We start from the raw sequence: 19,586 nt of genomic DNA on the forward strand, positions 1-19,586 counted from the left end.
TTATAGGTCGCAAACGTGCAGTGTCCACTACAAGAGAATAGTGGAAATTTGCAGTTGAAAGTGGTGGCCTTTCTTTCTGGCCAAGTGTGTAATGTCATTGTTGTTGGGTTTTTTGTTTTTATTTTTTTTGTTTCAACTGTTTGTTTTTCCTCTGTGAATTGGGAGATTACAAATTTGTCTGCTCGTGTGATTTGTTTGATACTGTCTCTTTGTTAATATTCTCAACCTCTTGTGATTGCTGGAGAACATTATCAACAAAATGGTCTTAAGATCTTGAATTTAATTTGAGGTTGTTTTTCAACTGGATGAATTATAACTGCAGTAAGTACTTTTGCCTATTGTGGGAATCCATGTAATGGTTAACTCTTTAATGAGCTATAGTAAGAGGAACTCCTAATATTAAGGAACTTAATTTTCAGTAAATAAAAGGTAAATCTTTTCATGACAAGAAAACAATTACATCCAAAGTTGTCAAAACAATATTTTGTCTTACCTGAAACATAACCGAGTAACTGAGAACAGAGCTACTGTTTGTGATGTCCAGATGCTAAATGTGAAAATCAGTCCTTTGTTTCCTCTTGTTTCATCTGCAATCTGTTGAAGAATAGTCAGAGTTGTTGTCTCCAACTATTATCAGACATTACCCCCAACCTTTTGCTAGAAAAGTAATATACTGATTTGGTCTTTTTAAATTTAGCTTTTTTTTTTTGCTGGCATTACACTGGCTCTGTTCTCAGTGTAATGCCAGCAAAAAAAAAATATCTACATCTCTATATAAAAAAAATCTGTGAATTTTTTTTCCAATTTAAAAAAAATCCTGTGTATGGGTCCTTGAAATAGGTTAAGTTCTTCACCTAATAGATCCTGTGTGGCTTTGTCTCTTTCTTAGTGCATGCTGGACTGTACTGGCTATTGAGTGGAATAATCCAATTATTCTAGGGCTTTTATATTGGTTTATTTGATATAATGTAAATCATGTCAGTTAGAAAAAAGTATCACTTTTTAAGGTGAGAGATCACACTTATTTAATGTGCTGGACTCTTGTTGACATCCTTTGTCTCCTGTACATGAAACAATTGTAGAATGGCTTTATGGCAGGGACTCCCAAACTTTTTCACTCTCCCACCCCCAGGAGCTGGGGCCAGGGGCAGAGCGGCACTCCCTCCCCACACCCTGTGGGGGCTGACCTGAACGTTCCTCTGTGCCTCCTCGGGGGTGGTGGTGGGGAAGCATACCACAGTTTGGGGACCATTGCTTTATGGAGTCTTGTATGCAGTGTAATAATAGTAGTGTCCGTACCAGTATATTAGAGAGACAAGGTTAGTGAGGTAATATCTTTTACTGGACCAACTTCTGTTGGTGAGAGAGACAAGCGTTTGAGCCACACAGAGCTCTTTTTCCAGTCTGGGAAAGGTACTCCTAGGATCACAGCAAAATGCAAGTTGGACAGATTATCTAGAAAAAGTAGTTAGCAGAGGCCCAAAGGGCTGCAAGCAGGTCCATGTCCCATTGCAGGACTTGAGGATTGCAGGTAGCCTAGTGTAGTTTCCTCTGAGCCTTGAAAGAAGGGGGGGGGGGGGGGGATGTCTTTCCTCTGGGTAGAACAGCGCTTCTGAGGCCTGCCTTGTTCTATATCTTTTGTTATCTGCTGATAATTTGCTATAGCTGTATGGGCTCTTACTTCAAGCTTGACAACTCTGGCAAGTATTGTGGATTGAAGTCAATTAAATCCCATTCTCTGAGGAGATCATTAACTATTTTTTGCTCTGGCCTGGTGTGAAGTTTGTGCCACTGCATTAAAATAGCCCATATAAACATAACTATGGAACAAATAATTAGTTTAAAATGGGTCATGTGCAGCCATTCTTTTTCCATGCCATAGGACTTAAGGCATGTACAGAACAGAAGGTCCGATATAAATTAGTGAAGTTTGGAAAGGTATGAGTGAAGTCAGTGTGGATGATACTGCACGGAGCCTAGTTGAAAGCGCCCTAATTCTGTTTCAGGGTAATGACTGCCAAGGGTTCAAAGCCAGTGTAATGTGGCATGTTCTCTTGTTAGCTTTCAAGGAACATTAAATCACCTGCACAAGTTCCGTTGTTATCCTAAAACTGGAAACTTTCTGTTCTTGAAGGTAAACTGCTGAAACCTTTTCAGTAAAGATGTGCAAAGTTTTATTGGTAACTATATCTTATTCTCTTTCCTTGTCTCTCTCAGCTACCAGTTTAGTCAGTGTTATTGTAGATGCCATCTTGGATCATTACAAGGCCAAAGTTCTCTTCATAAATATTTTGAAGTCTTACTTATACATCTTTTATATCTCATTTCAATATGACTAGCGGTTTAATACATCTATTGTTCTCCCACTGTTCACTATTAAGTGAGTGAACTTTCTCCCACTGACCCTTACCTAAACAAAATGTGTGTTCGTAGCTGACCAGGAGATTGAACAGTGAAGTCCAAAGAACATGTCAAAAATAGATAGATAGTTTCTAGTGCACTATATCCCCTGGCTCAAATTATTTGAAACCAAAATTAATGATGTTCTAAACTAACTACACCAGATACTGAATATTTATCAAGTTATTTGTGACCCTGCCAGCAGGTAGGGGATCTTGGGGGACAACTACTGCACTGGTGGGGTGCAAAATAAACTTTATTAAGAAAATGTAAAAACAGGGAAAATTCAATAGTGAGGGGTATGGGGTTTGTTAAGGTAGACAATTGGGGAGGGGTTTCTTTTAGTAAATAGGATAGGGGGTTTCAATAGTGGGGTACAATACAGTTGGGTACAATACAGTTGGTAACACATTTATACTTCAGTGTTAATTGAACAGCTAACAGTTTCTATGTAAAGGGTGTGTCACAGCAGCATATAAACCAACTAACAGTTATGGGTAAAATGTGTTAAATAACCAACAACTCTAGGAAAAATATGTCACAGTGGTGTAAATGTAAAATGTGAGGTGTGTTAGAAAGGAAAAGGGTAACCAATGGGGGTTTATGCTAGACTTTAGTAATACAATTGAGGTTTGGCAGCAGTAGGAGCGGGGTGAGCACGTGGGGGAAGGGATTAAAAGAGAGAGAGAGGCAGTGGTAGAGGAATGAGGTTGGGGGATGGGGGAAGAGGAGCACGTGGTGGAGCAGAGACCAAAGGCAGAGGCGCTGCGGAGGGAGATTTAAACTCAGGGAGACACAGAGAGCAGACAGGCTGCAAGTTTAAACAGCAGAGAGACTGCAACGAGTGACTGGGGAGCTCGGGGGGAGACATGGGCAAGCTCAGGAGGGGGGTAGCGGGAAGACAGACTTAACCACAATTATACAGAACACAGCAAAATCTTATCTATGATCTAACTTAACCAAGACTACACAAATTAGCAAGTAACAGAACACAATGCAACAATTTTTTAAACCTAACTTACAGAGCACAATACAAACAATTCTTTAAACCTAACTTAACCACAGCTATGCAAAATGAAATTACAACTTATCTGGACTAAGAACCTGATTTTAATAGGTGCACCTTACACTCCCTGCCACTTCTTTGATCGGGAGGGGGAGCAGTTCCAGAGGGCAGAGTGTTGTGTGCCCAGGGTACAACCCGGGGGGGGGGGGGGGCTAGTGGTGGCCGCAGCAGTGGGGTGGCTGCAAGCCGGCAGCCCAGGATACAGTCCAGGAAGGCACAGCCTAGCAGCGGCACAGGCTTATTTCTAGCAGCAAAGGCGCTGCGGAGCCAGAAACAGATTACAGATACAGACCAAGGAGTTAGCTTGAGTCTGTCTGCTGGGGAAACAAGGCCAGCAGCTAGGACGGGGGAGTTTGCAAGAGGGAGTTCTTACCATTCCCCAGGACAGCAGCAAGCACAGAGACAGGAACAGCAGTAGCATCGGAGGATGGAGAGAGGACTCGATTCGCTTACAATAATCAGGAGATCTCCAGGCACAAATTCGTTGTTCGTGGAAGGGGAGTTTAAAAACGGGGGTACGCTCAAAAACAAACGAGAGTGGGGAGAGGGCCCCCCAAAGACCCCTAGCTGATCAGACCAGGTGGCAAAGCAAGGACCTTCTCCGAGGTCTGATCAGAAAATGTCCGGCTTTAAAGGCAAACTCAGGCAGTTTCCCACCAGTACTTTTGATTGGCTCCTCTTGATACAGGGGAGGAGAGAAGGCAGGGAAAGGCTGCAGGTAAGCATAGGCATGCCTGGGCATGTTCTGAGCCACAGGTATGACTCATATGGTTAATTAGTTGGCCACTTCAGGTCTTGCATTTCTGGGCAGCGCCCCCCCACACTGAGCCCGGGTCTGAACAAAGGAACCAAACAAAGAAGCAAGAAGCCCCCTCCCTAGGCAGAGCAATGGCTCCAGTTAGTCTGTACAAGCCATTCCTATGAATAGGACTGTGACTTTAGTTAGCACAATGGCCGGGAGGGGCGGCCACACAGGACAAACAGAAAGGAGAGGGGAAAAAAGGAATGCAGCAGGGGGACAGCTGTAACAGACAATTTGAAGTTTTCAACTTAAAATCTAGACTTTTTTTTCCCCCTCAGAAGTATTAGCTGTCACAATTCCAGTTGAAGTCAGTGGGAGCAGTACACCTATGAAAATCCAGCCTCTTCCCGCTTAGACAGTAACTGTAATAATGGCTTTCTGGAGTACTGAGCTTGATGATCTCCCCATCTGGCTTGGCTTTTATTAATTGCCAGGTTAGCAAACGAGAACCTGGAATCTGAATGTAGTTACATGCTTTCTCCATATGTCATTACTGCTAACTACTATTTAATGGGCTTCTCTTATCTGTAAAGTTAACTCAGGTAATAAGCTGGGTGTTGCTGATAACTCAGGTGTGTGGGGCATCCCCATGGTTGTAACTTGAGTTAGCTAGCATGTCAGGTGATATAGGCTGCCAGTTTTTTAGTACAACTTGACAGCTGGTAAAGAAACACACAATGAATTGTTAGAGAAATTTATATGAAATAATATTAGAGAAGTAGATTCATTGTTAATTTTCTTATAACATTAAATATATTTCTGCTTTCTGTGTGTCTTGTTGACACGGGTCTCAAATAGTGCTTAAGACAAACCAGCTTTCTGATTTCTTTTTTATCTACAGTGGATTCTTGGTCTGTGTAGGGCAAAGCAAATCAGACAAGTGTGTGACTTACTAACCAGGTGTAGATCTCCCTAGTAAAACAGACTATGGAGGATAGATGCTGACTGGACGGGACTAGCTAACCAGCAACTTGAAGGCCACAAGAAGCAGATAAGAATAAGACAACTGTTGTAAGGAACAATGGAAAGACCGCTTGTCTTTCGCCAACAGAAGTTGCTCTAATAAAAGATATAGTATCTCACCCACCTTGTGCCTTCTCTTTCCAATATTAGAGAGACAAGGTGGGGTGATGTAATGTCTTGTCTTGGGCCAACTTCTGTTGGTGAGACAAGCTTTTGAGCTTTGGTAGAGCTCTTCTTCGGGTGCACTGACAGTTCTGTAATAGAAAGCAGGATTGATGGTGTTGCTGAGAGGTTGTCTGGGCTAATAGAGCCTAGGAGGTGGGAGAGGCGGGTCCAAATAGACCTTTAATTAAAAATGAAAAAGCTAAGAAAAAATCTAACTGGAATAGAAAAGGAATTGATAATCTTTTCCTTAATGTTTCTTATTTTTCTACTAGGAACTATTTTTTCAGAGGAAGGATACGTTGTATTATCTCCCTGTCCAAAATAGTTTTTCAGTCAAGTATGTGTGATATGAGAGGAGGCAAGAGAGAACATGTATCACTGTGTAAAGGTGGTGTGGCATGAAGATTTTTGTTGGCATGAGTTTTTTGATAGTTGCATTATTCTTGAGTGGCAATGAGAAACCTATTTATACCACACTGTCTATTCTGTACATACCATAAAGAATATAGGAACTATTTTAGGACTATTGTAGAGTTCTAAAAAACTTATTGGGATTATTTCTCTTAGCCTTCTGGGTGTATAGCCAGGTGCCTCAGTGCGCGAAACTGTGTATATATCTCCAAGGGAGAGAAATAAAAAGACCTTCTAAGGTGTGTCTAAAAATAACCTATATTATCTCATCAAGATATATAAATTGTCATAACGCCACAGTTTTCATGTACCTTGTAGAACTAGAAGTGAGTTCTGGGTCCCGTTCGAAAGGGGAAAAACTCCCCAATTGTGTGTTGCTCCTGTTTCTAGCTCTAAAGGGCAACAAGAAATTAAACTTTAAAACAGTCCAGGAAAACTGTCAGCTCAGGTCTTATTCTTACTGTTCCTGGGTCATCATCAATTGTACTTCTGAAGGAGAAGTGCCACATGTGGCATTGGAAGGATGAAAGGCATATGGGCTTTATTTTATTTTTTTTGTAGATAGGCTTTTGAAACTTCTCTATGTTAGACTAAGTGCTGGGTAGATGGAGTAATGGGCAGGTGGTGATGTCTTATGTGCATGCAACACTGGTCACACCTGTGCAACTTAGTATGTGGATATATCCTGTGTGTGTTATGTAGAATTTTCAAAGCACTGTTTAGAAATTCCTGTTATTGTTTCAATATCTCCGTTGGGTGAATGATCTGTTGTCTCTCGGTGGTGGAGGCTGCCATTTAGATTAAACCCTGCCCCCGTGCCGCCCCCCCCCCCCCCTTCCCCAGCAGAAGCCAGGTTTGATGCCAAGTGCGACTGAAAGAACTAGTGTTGCTATTGGCAGTCTAAATAATAGGCTTTCATTGGTAGTATAAGCCTGACTTCCAAGGCAAAGTGATTCTGGCTTACTTGTCATTATCAAACTGTTAAGATGATGGCTTTGTCTTTGTTTACTAATGTTTTAATTAGATTGTTGAAGTTTCTTAAATATAATATTTTGTAATTAGACAAATAGAATATTCTTTCTTACTACATTCTAGTTTTTCCTTTAACATGTGGGGAACTCACGTTTGGTAGAGTATTTGCCAGTTTTGGGAGATATGTGGAAAAAGCTATAAACAGTAACAGGTAATTCACGTTTACTTCAGACATATGCTTTTAGATGTATTTCAAAATATTTGTCCCCTTCTCCCTTAAATTTGAGCCAAGTGTGAAAAGTTGTGACAAAACAGATTGTATCACCAGGGCTTAAAAAATTTACCTGACGCTTTGTATCTCAAGAACTAATCCTGTTGTCAAGTGTCTAAGGGTATGTCTACACTGCATCTGGGAGTGAGCCTCCCAGCCTGGGTCCACAGACTTCAGCTAGCGCTTTAAGAATCGCTGTGCATCTCAGGCTGGAGCTTTGGCTCTGAAAACAGGGCGGTGGGGTTGAGAGCCCAAGCTGCCATGTCTGCTAGCTCTTTTTAGAGGGCTTTTTGTGAGCCCTTCTAGCATGAGTCTGCGAACCCAGGCTGGGAGGCTCACACCCTGATGCAGTGTACTCTTGTGTACCTGTGCTGGCACCCCCTACCAATTAAAGGAATAAAACTGATCTATCGTGTATTTAATAACACTGTCATTTGCCTTTCTATTGAATGCATTTTTAAAATGTTTTAAACATGCCATATCTCTTACATTTGTCATACCTTTTTTCCCTTGACTTCACTCCCATCTTTTTTTTTTTTTTTTTTTTTTTTTTTTTAAACCACTATAGAACATGGCTTGTTTTCCCTACAACATTTTCAGGTTTTTCTTTTGCCTCCACGCTCTTATGACAGTCTTTTGCTCTCTTGTCTCGCCTTACTTCCCTGCTTTCCTCTCTTGTCCATATCTACCTCATGCATAGAACTTAAACAATTTTAGTAGAAACCCAGTGCCTAGGGAACTAAAACTACTAGTCAAAGCCAGATACAGAATATTGCCCCTGGACATTGGCCCCAACCTCCAGTTGGGAAAGCCTCCCATGCCAGCTAGTGGAAAGGGGAGCATGTTGTGCTTCCTATACTGATACTGTTTTTAGATCCTGCTCTGTTAACTGAATAGCAGTAGTAAAAAGTCTGCTGTAGCTTGGGAAAGCAATGGGCAGCAGCCAAGGTATTAGAGCTCTCTTCTTAATAAGACAGCTTTGCTTCAGCTTACATTCATTTCATATTTGGAAGGCTATTTTTGCAACCATATGGGTGAGAGGTGACTTTTTCAAAGGGGTAACAAACTTTAAGAATTACACTCGTGTCTGAAATCTTTGTACCTGCTATAAGTTATGCCTAAAATCCTGCTCTTACATTGAGTTCTGTATGGGAAGACTCCTTTGTCAGCCTGGAATCCCATTGCATTTAGTGAGGCTCCCCTGCATCTTTGTCGTCCACCTATGAGGATCTTATTGTAGTATCAGAGCCTTGGTTATTAAAAGGCAAAAGTTAGCGAAAACTATTTTTTACTTATGTGGTGGCTTTCAGTCATTTCCGCTTTAAAGTCAGTTTCTGAAAAGAGCCTTACAAACATCAACAGGGTTTAGAAACACTTGCAGTTTTAAATAACTCAAAAATTAGTATTGGGGGAAATTAGGTTTAGGTTTTGTAATGACCCAAGCACTCCAAGTATTTATTCAGGCCTAATCTGATGGTGTCCAGTTTGCAAATTAATTCCAGGTCTGCAGTTTCACTTTAGAGTCTCTTTTTGAAATTTTGTTGTTGAAGAATTGCCACTTTCAGGTCTGTTATTGAGTGACCAGGGAGACTGAAGTGTTCTCCTACTGGTTTTTGAATGTTATGATTCTGACATCTGATTTCCCCCTACTGTTACTCACACCTTCTTGTCAACTGTTTGAAACGGGCCACTCTCATTACCATTTCAAAAGTTATTTTTCCTCCCTTGGTATCCTGCTATCAATTGCATTGTCTTGTTAGACTGACCTCACACTTGGTAAAGCAAATCACATCTTTTCATGTATTTATACCTGCGCCTGTATTTTCCACTCCATGCATCTGATGAAGTGGGTTCTAGCCTACGAAAGCTTATGCCCAAATAAATTTGTTAGACTCCTGATTGTTTTTAATATCATTTAGGACTCTAGTAGCAGAGTATGGAACTGATGCAGTTCTAGTAAGCTTCACGCTTAGTCCTCAGGCTAAATAGTAAAATTCAAATGTTACAAGTAATTCACTTCACTATGGCTTTTCACGGTAAGTGAGGTATGATCCCATGGAGACTGGGAAAAGGAAACAGAAGGGAAAAAAAACAAACAACCAACCACAGAAGGGTGAGAAATACAAAAAACAGACGTAAAGAGGCAAAGACAGAGTGTGTTGGAGAGAACAGGGGAGTATGGATGTTGCTTCTCTATCCTTCTCTTTAAAAGAAGGTCATGTTTTCTTCCTCTCTTCTCCCCCCCACCTTTTTTTTTTAAGGGTTGATGCAAAATATGATACAGCTGCAAGGAAGAGGCAGGATGCTCTTTTTTCTCTCCCCTTTGCACTGCTGGGGATTTTGGAGTGCTTCCCAGTGAGTAGTTCCTGTCTTTCATAACTGGCCCTTGTTAGTAGGTTTCTGATAATTTTTTCAGGTTGCAATATAAATGTTTCTTTGAAGGTTGTGTCTTAATTAAGTTCTTTGATGGGGATGGTTTTGCTGCCTGCTTTGTTTTACTTGCACTACCTGCTTCAGTGAAGTTCATATAAGTAACTTCAGACTTTCATTCTGCCTACAGGGCAGTTTGCTCTTCTGGCATGGATTGTTAATCAGCTAGGTCATGTTTAGAGATTTGTTTGCCAAAATTCTCTGAACAGTTGATTCCAAACAATTTACCCAACTCCTGTTTATTTCTAAAAGAATCCCATTTTTAAAAAAACTTCAATTGAGGTTGTGCATGGAAAAATATGGTAAGGATTCAGGGTCTTATGCAGGTGATGTAGCAGTGTGTCTTCCGTTTGGATTAGAAAGGAGCATAATAATTGGCATAAATGATTTGATCTATGGAGTTTATGAAAAGTTAGATCCCCTAGATACTGCTGCCTTCCTGCTGGAGGACATCTGCCCAGGAGGGGATTCAGGACTTCTCTCAAGACGAGAGAGAATAGCTAACAGTTGGAATAGGAGTTTTCACAGAGGGAGAGTAGGCTTCTAAATTAGATTTTTAAGTTAGTTGTTAATTGGGCTAAAGAAAATCTATTAAACTAAATAAACACTTTACCGTCTAACTTAAAAAGTAAACCTAGTGCCAGTCAGAGTAAAAGCCTCAATTTAACTGTGCAGATAAGATTACCAGTAGGTTACAGTGGGGGCTGCTGAGTGTGTAGTGCATTAATGTAGTGCTTCCTAAATGCCACACATCCAATTGTGACCATGGTTGGCAGGTGTGTCCAATCTGGTAGACCGCCTTTCTGCATTTGCTCCCCCTATCAGTTGAATTTCTCCTCTGCAAGACTAGCAGTTGCACATAAATGTTTTGGAGAATGTGGTCCTGAACTCACTCTAAGTATCTTCAGAAACCTCTTTATTCCCAGATGTTCTGTTAATAGAATCATAGAAATGTAGGACTAGAAGGGACCTCATTAGATCATCTATCCAGTCCCTTGCACTGAGGCAGGACTTAGTGTTATCTAGATCATCCCTGATAGGTGTGTGTCTAACCTGTTCTTAAAAACCTGTAATGATGGAGATTCCACAACCTGCCTAGGTAATTTGTTTCAGTGCTTAACTACTCTTACAGTTAGGAAGCTTTTCGTAATGTCTAACCCAGGGGTAGGCAACCTCTGGCACATGTGCCAAGAGTTGCATGCGAGCTGATTTTCAGTGGCACTCACACTGCCCGGGTCCTGGCCACCGGTCCGGGGGGGCTCTGCATTTTAATTTAATTTTAAATGAAGCTTCTTAAACATTTAAAAAACCTTATTTACTTTATATACAACAATAGTTTAGTTATATATTCTAGACTTATAGAAAGAGACCTTCTAAAAATGTTAAAATGTATGACTGGCATGCAAAACCTTAAATCAGAGTGAATAAATGAAGACTCGGCACACCACTTCTGAAAGGTTGCAGACCCCTGGTCTAACCTAAATCTCTCTTGCTGCAATTTAAGCCCATTACGTCTTATCCTGTCCTCAGTGGTTAAGATGAACACCTTGTCACCCTCCTCTTTGTAATACTTATGTACTTGAAGACTGCTATGTCCACCCTCTATCTTCTCTATTCCAGACTAAAAAAACTGGGTTTGTTTAATCTTTCCCTGTAGTTAATGTTTTCTAGATCTTTAATCATTTTTGTTGCTCTCCTCTGGACTCTTTCCAATTTATCCACATCTTTCCAAAAGTGTGGTGCCCAGAACTGGCCAGAGTGCTCCAGCGGAGGCCTTATCAGTGCTGAGTAGTAGTAGTAGAATTACTTCTCATGCCTAAGGCTACGTTTTAGTCACAGGTGGTGTGTTTTTTTTTTTTTTTTTTTGGCAACAGTATTTTTCTATTTAGTTTGTGATCCCCTATAACCTCAAGATGCTTTTCAGCAGTGCTCCTTCCTAGGCAGTCATTTTCCATTTTGTATCTGTGCAATTGATTGTTCCTTCCTAAGTAGAGTACTTTGCATCTGTCCATATTGAATTGCATCCTATTGATTTCAGACAATTTCTCCAGTTTGTAAAGGTAATTTTGAATTCTAATCCTGTCCTCCAAAGCTCTTGCAACCCCTGCCAGCTTGGTATCATCTACTAACTTTAAGTGTACTCTCTTTGCCATTATCTAAATCATTTATGAAGATATTGAATAGAACTGGACCTAGGACTGTTCCCTGCAGGACCCCACTCGATATGCCTTTCCAGTTTAACTATGAACAAGAGAACTGCTGAGTACAGTTTTTCAACCAGTTGTGCACCCACCTTATAGTAGGTTTGACTAGGCTATATTTCCCTAGTCTGCTTATGAGTAGGGTGACCATATGTCCCGTTTTGGCTGGGACAGTCCTTTTTTAAGCCCTATACTGGCTGTCCCGATTTTTTTGGCAAAACTGTGCATTTTGCCAGAAAGGTGGGGTGTGACCCCCTAGTGGGACACGGAGGAATGTGTGGGAGAGGGGGAGCAGCAATACCAGCCCAACATGGGAGGGAGGGCTCAGGAGAGTGGCTTAGGCCAGGCCAGCCCTGAGTGGCCAGGTGGCAGGGGGTCTTGGGCCAGCCCTGCCTGCGGAGAGGGAGAAGGGGGCATTGGGCTCTGGCCCTCTAAGGTGTCCCATTTCCCCTTTGGGAAAATATGGTCACCCTAGTTATGAGAAGATCATGTGAGACCATATCAAAAGCCTTATTAAAGTTGAGATATATCACGTCTACTGCTTCCCCTATCCACAAAGTTTGTTCCTCTGTCAAAGGAGGATATCAGGTTGACTTGATGCAGGGGCGTGTGCAAGAATTAAAAATTTGACAACTTTTGGAGGGGCATGTTCTGTGTCCCTACCGCGGCCACGGGGTTGGAAGAAGTGTCAGCTCCCTGCTGCGGCCCTGGCCCGTGCCTCCCCTTGAGCATGTCCCAGCTTGATGGGATTTGTTCTTGATAAATCCATGTTGACTGTTACTTATCTCTCTCTTTTTTTTTTTTTTTTTTTTTTTTTTTTAGGTGCTTACAAATTGGTTGTTTGCTCCATTATTATCTTTGTGGGTACCAAAGTTAAGTGGACTGGTCTATATTTTCCTGGGTTGTCCTTATTCCCCTTTTAATAGATAGGTATTATGTTTGGCCTTTTTCAGTCCTCTGGGATCTCTCCCATCCTCCATGAGTTCTCAAATATAATCACTAATGGCTCAGAGATGTCTTCAGTTAGTTTAAGTATTTTAGGATGTATTTTGTCAGGACCTGTCAACTTGAAGACTCTAACTTGTCTAAGTAATTCTTAATGGGTTCTTTCCCTATTTTAGCCTCCCATCCTACCCCGTTTATACAGATGTTCGCTATGTTAGTTGTTTGATCACTGCTAACCTTTTTGATGAAAAGTGAAACAAAAAAAAGCGTTTAGCATTTCGGCCGTTGCTGCATTTTCTACTGTCTTTCCCTCCTTTTTGAGTAATCGGCTTACCCTGTCCTTGGGCTTCCTCTTGCTTCTAATGTATTTTGTAAAATGTAGTCTTGTTTTGTTACCCTTTATGTCCATATCTAATTTAATCTGATTTTGTGCCTTGGCCTTTCTAATTTGTCCCTACAAGCTACATGGGGGGGAAAGAGTGCTCTGCAAGGGTTGTGGTGCAGCTGACTAGGGGAAAAATCTCTCAAATTCTCCCACACTTTTCCACGGGTGGGGGGTCATTGTGTATATCACTGCTGAGGGTAAGCAGGGAAGCATGAGTCATGATTTTGTAGACCTCAATCATATCTCTTTTCCAAGCTGAAAAGTCCCAGTCTTATTAATCCCTCCTCATACGCAAGCTCTTCCATATCCCTAATAATTTTTGTTGCCCTTTTCTGAACCTTTTCCAATTCCAATATAGCTTTTTAAAATTTAATTATATTATGGTCACTATTACCAAGCGGCCCAGATATTCACCTCTTGGACCAGATCCTATGCTCCACTTAGGACTAAATCAAGAATTGCCTCTCCTCTTTTGGATTCCAGGACTAGCTGCTGCAAGAAGCAGTCGTTTAAGGTGACAAGAAACTTTATCTCTGCATCCCGTCCTGAGGTGACATGTACCCAGTTGTCATAAACATACAGCTAAAGGTAGCATAAAATCAGTCCTTTATCTGTAAAAGGTTAAGAAGCTCAAATAACCTGGTTGGCACCTGACCAAAAGGACCAATGAGGGGAGAAGATGCTTTCAAATCTGTGGGGGAAGGTTTTTGCTTTGTCTCTCTTTGTTGTTCTCTCCGGGTCAGTGAGGAACCAGGGCAGGGAAAATACATCTCCTAAAGCCATACCTGAACTAAGCATCTAGGATTACAAATTGTAAGTAATAGGAAGGAAATGCATTAGATTATCTTTTATTTTAGCTTGTGAATTTTCCCTATGCTAAGAGGAAGGTTTATTCCTGTTTTTTTGTAACTTTAAAGTTTTGCCTAGAGGGGAATCCTCTGTTCTAAATCTTATTACCCTGTAAAATTACCTTCCATCCTGATTTTACAGAGGTGCTTCTTTTACTTTTTTCTTTATAATAAAGTTCTGTTTTTAAGAATCTGCTTGGGTTTTTAGTGTCCTAAAAACCCAAGGGTCTGGTCTGTGCTCACCTTGGTTACCTATTCGGTTACCTCAAGCCTCCCTAGGAAAGGGGGTGAAGGGGATTGGGGGGATATTTTGGGGAAGCAGGAACTCCAAGTGGTCCTTTTCCTGAATCTTTGTCTAACTCACTTGGTGGTGGCAGCATACCGTCCAGGGGCACGGAAGAATTTGTGCCTTGGGGAAGTTTTTTAACCTAAGCTGGTGGAATATAAGATATGAGGGTCTTTCATGCGGGTCCCCACAGCTGTACCCCAGAGTTCAGAGTGGGGAGGGAACCCTGACACCAGTCAATATGGGGATAGTTGAAATCCCTGATTGAGTTTATTTTTATAGTCTCTCTAATCTTCCTGATCATTTCAGTCACTATCACCATCCTGGTCGGGTGGTCAGTAATATATCCATAATGCTATATTCTTATTTTTCAAGCATGGAATTACTATCCGTAGAGATTCTATGATACAGTTTGGTTCATTTTAAGATTTTTACTTCATTTTATTCTATGCTTTCTTTCACATATAGTGCCACTCCCCCACCAGCACAACCTGTTCTGTCCTTCCGATATATTTTGTACACTGGTATTACTGTGTCCCATGGATTATCCTCATTCCACCAAGTTTCTGCGATGCCTGTTAATGTAGACATTGTGTTACCTCACAACCCTCCAGCAGCAGTCCCACAATGTTCCTTCCTCCTCTTTAACTCTGTTCCATAAATTTATTAAGGTTTTAATGTATTTACTTTTCACTTGCACAAAATTGTTTTGAAGTTTTTTGTTTTTTGTTTTTCTTTTTTTTTTTTTTAACTCAATAAAACAGTATTGTTTGGAAAATAATTCATGTTTATTAGTTCCCAACATATACTGCAGAATGCTTGGCAATAGTGAAAGCAACCGCTTATTTGTTGTTGAACACTGACACAACTCATAGGATCAGTCACAAAGTGTAATAATCATAAATCTACAGCAAGCACCATAAAATGAATAGGTGCATTGTCCGTGTTATATTCATTGTAGCTTGGTACACATCTTACAATTCCTAACAGGCCCCCAAACTTCAGGGCCAAGTAGAGCACAGTCCACTACAATGCTGTGTATTATGGTTCACTGTCAAAGTGCTCTCTCAAAGCCCCCCTGTGCTGTATAGCTCCGCATTGATGTCTTCTGATAGCCCTTATATTTGGCTGTTTAAACTCAGCAGACAACTGCTCCACCTCCACCTTTCATCTCGGTGGCTACTTTTCCCCCTTTGCTTCACAGATATGCAGGACACAACTGGCTGCTACAACCATTGGGATAGTTTCTCACTGAGATCCAATCTTGTTAGTTAAATTCACCAGTGTCCTTTTATCTACCAAAAGCACATTCAACTGTCGTTTTGCACCTGCTGAGTTGGTAGTTGACTCCTTGGTGCTCTCGAAGTGGCTGGTGTATGGTTTGAGCCAGGAGAGTAAGGGATGGGCTGGGTCCCTCAGGATCACAACTGGCATTTCAACTTCAGTAATGATAATCTACTGGTCAGGAAAAAAACATCCCTGCTTGCAGCTTTCTGAAGAGTCCTGTGTTCTTAAAGATGCGGCAGTCTTGCGCCTTCCTTCACCAGCCCACAATCATGTTGGGGAAGCGTCCCTGATGATCCACTAGCACTTGAATAACTATAGAAAAATAGCCCTTTCTGTTGATGGACTCAGTGGCAAGTTGGCCTGGTGCCAAAATTGAGATGTGTGTACTGTCTATCGCCTCACTGCAGTTTGGGAACCCTATCGCTGCAGAGCCATCCACTATATCCTGCATGTTGCCAAGAGTTGTAGTCCTGCATAGCAGGTGATAATTGATTGATAGATTAATGGCCCTGCACGCTTGCATCACAGTGGCCCCCACAGTGAATTTTCTAACTCCAAAATTATTTCCTGCTGATTGGTAGCAATCCAGCACTGCAAGTTTCCACAGTGCGATTGCCATTTGCTTCTCCACTCTTAGTGTAGCTCTCATTCTGGTGTCCCTACACTGGAAAGCTGTGGTGAGCTTGGCACACAGATCCAGGAATGTGGCCTTATCCATCCAAAGGTTCTGCAGCCACTGCACGTCGTCCCAAGCCCATATTACAATGCGATCCCATCAGTCAGTGCTCATTTCTCAGGCCCAGAAACGGCACTCCACCATTTGCAGCTGCTCTTTGAATGCCAACAACTTTGAGTTGGTCCTTGTTATGTGCCACAGCAATCTGCCCACCAGCAAATTGTCACTTTTTTCCTGCGGCTCTTCTTGCAGCCCTGCAAATACTGGAGGAGGATATGTCCTGTGCTTGCAACACTCATGACGATAGTTTAGAATTGTGCAGGCTCCATGCTTCTGTCAGAGATGGTGAACAGTAACAAGCCCGGCATTGGTTGGTGGGATTTTCAACATGGGTCTGAAAATTATGGGATAGAGAAGGTTGCATGGTGGGAACTTGACCTCCCAGTCACCCCTGTGTGACTCATTTCTGCCCACCGTGCACTGCCAAAACTTCCCAAAAGCCAGTGCACTGGACAGTGGTGATACCTAGGATACACCAATGGGATACCTACCCATGGTGCACTCCTGAGGAGTATGTGAAGTGGCAATACAAGGAGCCAAGTATGCATGGGAACAAGCGATATGCTAACTGCGGTGGTATTAGGCCGTCGTAACTTGCATCGGCAAAACTTTGTAGTGTAGACATGCCCTGGTTACGGCTTATGCTGAGGCCAGTGCTAAACTGAGTCTTGCTTAGCTAGTACAAAGCTTGAGAATTCCTTTGAATGTGTTTTGCTGTTGACAACTGTGGATTCTGCTCTTTCATGCCCCGGTGCTCACAATTCTACCGGGCAGGGAGGAGGTCAGGTGGAGAGGAACAAAACTATCAAATGTAAGAAGTATTGCCCTCTTTTCAATATTGTAGATGTGCCAGATGATTGCTACCTTTTTTCCCCACTACAGGTTGGGTGTTGACACAAACATCTTCAAATTAACTGTTAGGGATATTTTGACTTAAATAATCTGCAGTGCTTTTCCAGTATAAAATTCTTAGCTATAACCTCATGTTGAAGTATTCTCTTCCTATAATTCTTCAGAATCATATTGCCTAGTTGATAAATTTTGTTTCATGTTCTGGTTGGTTAAAGTGTAATGCTAGAATTTATTTGAAGTCAATATTATAATGCATTTTAAAGCTTTTCCTTCAAGTAGGTTGATCCTGAAGAGAGCAGACCTAGCGGGGTGGTTGAGAGAAAATTCTGTAATGCTGTTAGAAGTCATCTGAAAGTTATTTGTGTGGTGTGCAAACCTTGTATTTGCTTTAAGATTTCAAAGACTCTATCTCTAGGACAACTAAATTATAAATGTGTGTTGTGATATTCTTTCTTTTTTTTGCTTTGAGGAAAGTACTGACCATGATTTCAAAAGCTTTGTTTGAGATGGTGCGGGCAGGTCTGGGGAATGCTGCACATAACTTACTTTCTAAAATTATTTTTAACAGCTTGCTTTTACACGAGATGGACTCTGTGGCTTGTGGAATGAAATGGTGAAAGATGGAGAAATTGTATACACTGGAACAGAATTAGCACAAAGTGGTGAACTACCTCTAAGAAAAGGTAAGATTTCCCCCCCCCCACATTTTATAAATTTCATCCTGATGATGTGACCTAAGCACTGATTTTGTAATATTACAAACCCTCTTAATTCTTAATCAAATTCTTGATTCTTAATCAAATGTAACTAACTTCCCTTTATAGTGTTACTGCTCTTGAATAAATAGGAGGGAGCTACTTACTAGGATTTATAGGCTACTGCTTCCTCCAATCTGTTCCATTGATTTTTTTGGCCTTTTAGGAATGCGGCCGTTCTCTGTTGGCCTCAGAGGAGACCTTAACTTTCAGAAATGATGACTTGTCATAGTAAAAGAATTATAATGTTTTAAAAAAAACCTCATCCTCAGGGTGCAGGGCAGACGCAATGTGTGTGGGGTTACTCCTTCTCCCCCCCCGCCCTGGCGCAGGGCAGAGGCTGGCTGCTGTTGAGACTTGCCACCAACTTCTCCTCTCCTCACACAAGTCTGGGCTCGACAAAACCACCACGGAGCTTCTCCTGGGCAGGCAGGGCATATGCCAGCGGGGCGCCAGGCTCCCTCGCCATGCTGCAGAGTGGACGGTGCTTACACCTGCTCTCGGCAGCATCCACAGTGCCTCTCCCCCACGCACCTCCACTATCTCTAGCCCTCAGTGCCCAGTATCTGCCCCCTCCCCTGCACACAGCTGGCTCCTGCCCCCTCCACCAGTGCACTTTCGTGCTGTAAAGGATTACATATTGCTCATGTTTGTCAATACGTGTACTTCTTGTATTAAAATAATTCATATCTGAAATTTCTGGAATATGCAGCTTTGAAAATTTTTGAAATCACTCTGTTTTCATTGCTGGAAAACGCTGCCCATATCTATAATGTCTGGTTTCACTTCCTGCACCAGCAGTTCTAGTTCCTCCATTTTGTTAAGGGAATAATGTCTGCTTATTATTTAAAGAAGTTATCCAGACACTTGAGTTTAAACACATTGGATTAGATAAAACAATAAAACAAGTTTATTAACTACAAAGGTTTTAAGTGAGTATGAGTGAAGAGGCATTAAAGTCAGAAATGGTTACAAGAAAAATAAAGATAAAACGTTTACCAGTGTCTACTTAAGAAACTATCTTAGTTGCAAAGCAAACTTTCTCACCACATGCTCTAGCAGATTACTGACCAAATTGTCAGGTCAGGACTCCTCCCCTAGAATCCAATGGCTATTTCCTTTTGTCTTCTCAGGTGTGGAGAATGATGTGGGCAGTGGGAGAGAGGGGTGTCTTGGGGTGTTTGCTACTGCTTTTTATAGTTTGTCTTCCTCTTGAAAACATTTCCAGCTGGGAGGAAGGCAACAAGCAGTCATTGTGAAAGGAAATGCCATATTGTTTGTTTGCTAAAAAGTAGATTTTTTTTTTTTTTTTTTTTTTTTTTGCCCCTGCCCCTTTTCTTGCCAAAGAATGGCCACTTAGTAGGTAATGGTCCATCAGCCTTATTTACATCTGGCTGAGGCATCTACTTGCCCCTTGTCTCTGAGGAACTAGTTTGGCCACTCTCCAGACTTATCTGGAAAACCTACTTTTAGTCATGATCTCCGTTTATGTTCATAACTTTACATATAATGCTGCTATGTGCATTTTGCAAGGATATTGATCAGCAAGTTGAGTTTTTAAATGATGCCTCAAAGGCATACCTTGTACAAACATTATTACAATAATGTGTAGGGTGTGAACGCGGGTATATTCTGTCACAATTGTAATATCCTATTATTTCTTAGACTTTCACGTCTCATGAAAAATTTATTGGATAACAAGAATTCTGGGTCAATGTATGCAGATTTTTCTGTGGTATGCGAGATAATCAGCTTTATGCTTTTTTTTGTCCTGTCTTTGGTACATAACGTGGGTTGCCTCTTCATAACTT

General features: G+C 41.5%; 1 protein-coding gene across 1 annotated transcript in view; it reads left to right on the plus strand.

Annotated features, from left to right (window-relative positions):
- HERC2 (HECT and RLD domain containing E3 ubiquitin protein ligase 2) overlaps positions 1 to 19,586 on the plus strand; it is a 211,627-nt gene that overhangs the window by 2,749 nt on the left and 189,292 nt on the right. Inside the window, exon 3 of the mRNA XM_065403094.1 lies at positions 17,589 to 17,703. Within this exon, the coding sequence (XP_065259166.1) occupies positions 17,589 to 17,703 (115 nt within the window). The remainder of the gene's footprint in view (positions 1 to 17,588; positions 17,704 to 19,586) is intronic.

Source organism: Emys orbicularis, chromosome 1, assembly GCF_028017835.1.
Source record: "Emys orbicularis isolate rEmyOrb1 chromosome 1, rEmyOrb1.hap1, whole genome shotgun sequence".
Classification (NCBI taxonomy): Eukaryota; Metazoa; Chordata; order Testudines; family Emydidae; genus Emys; species Emys orbicularis.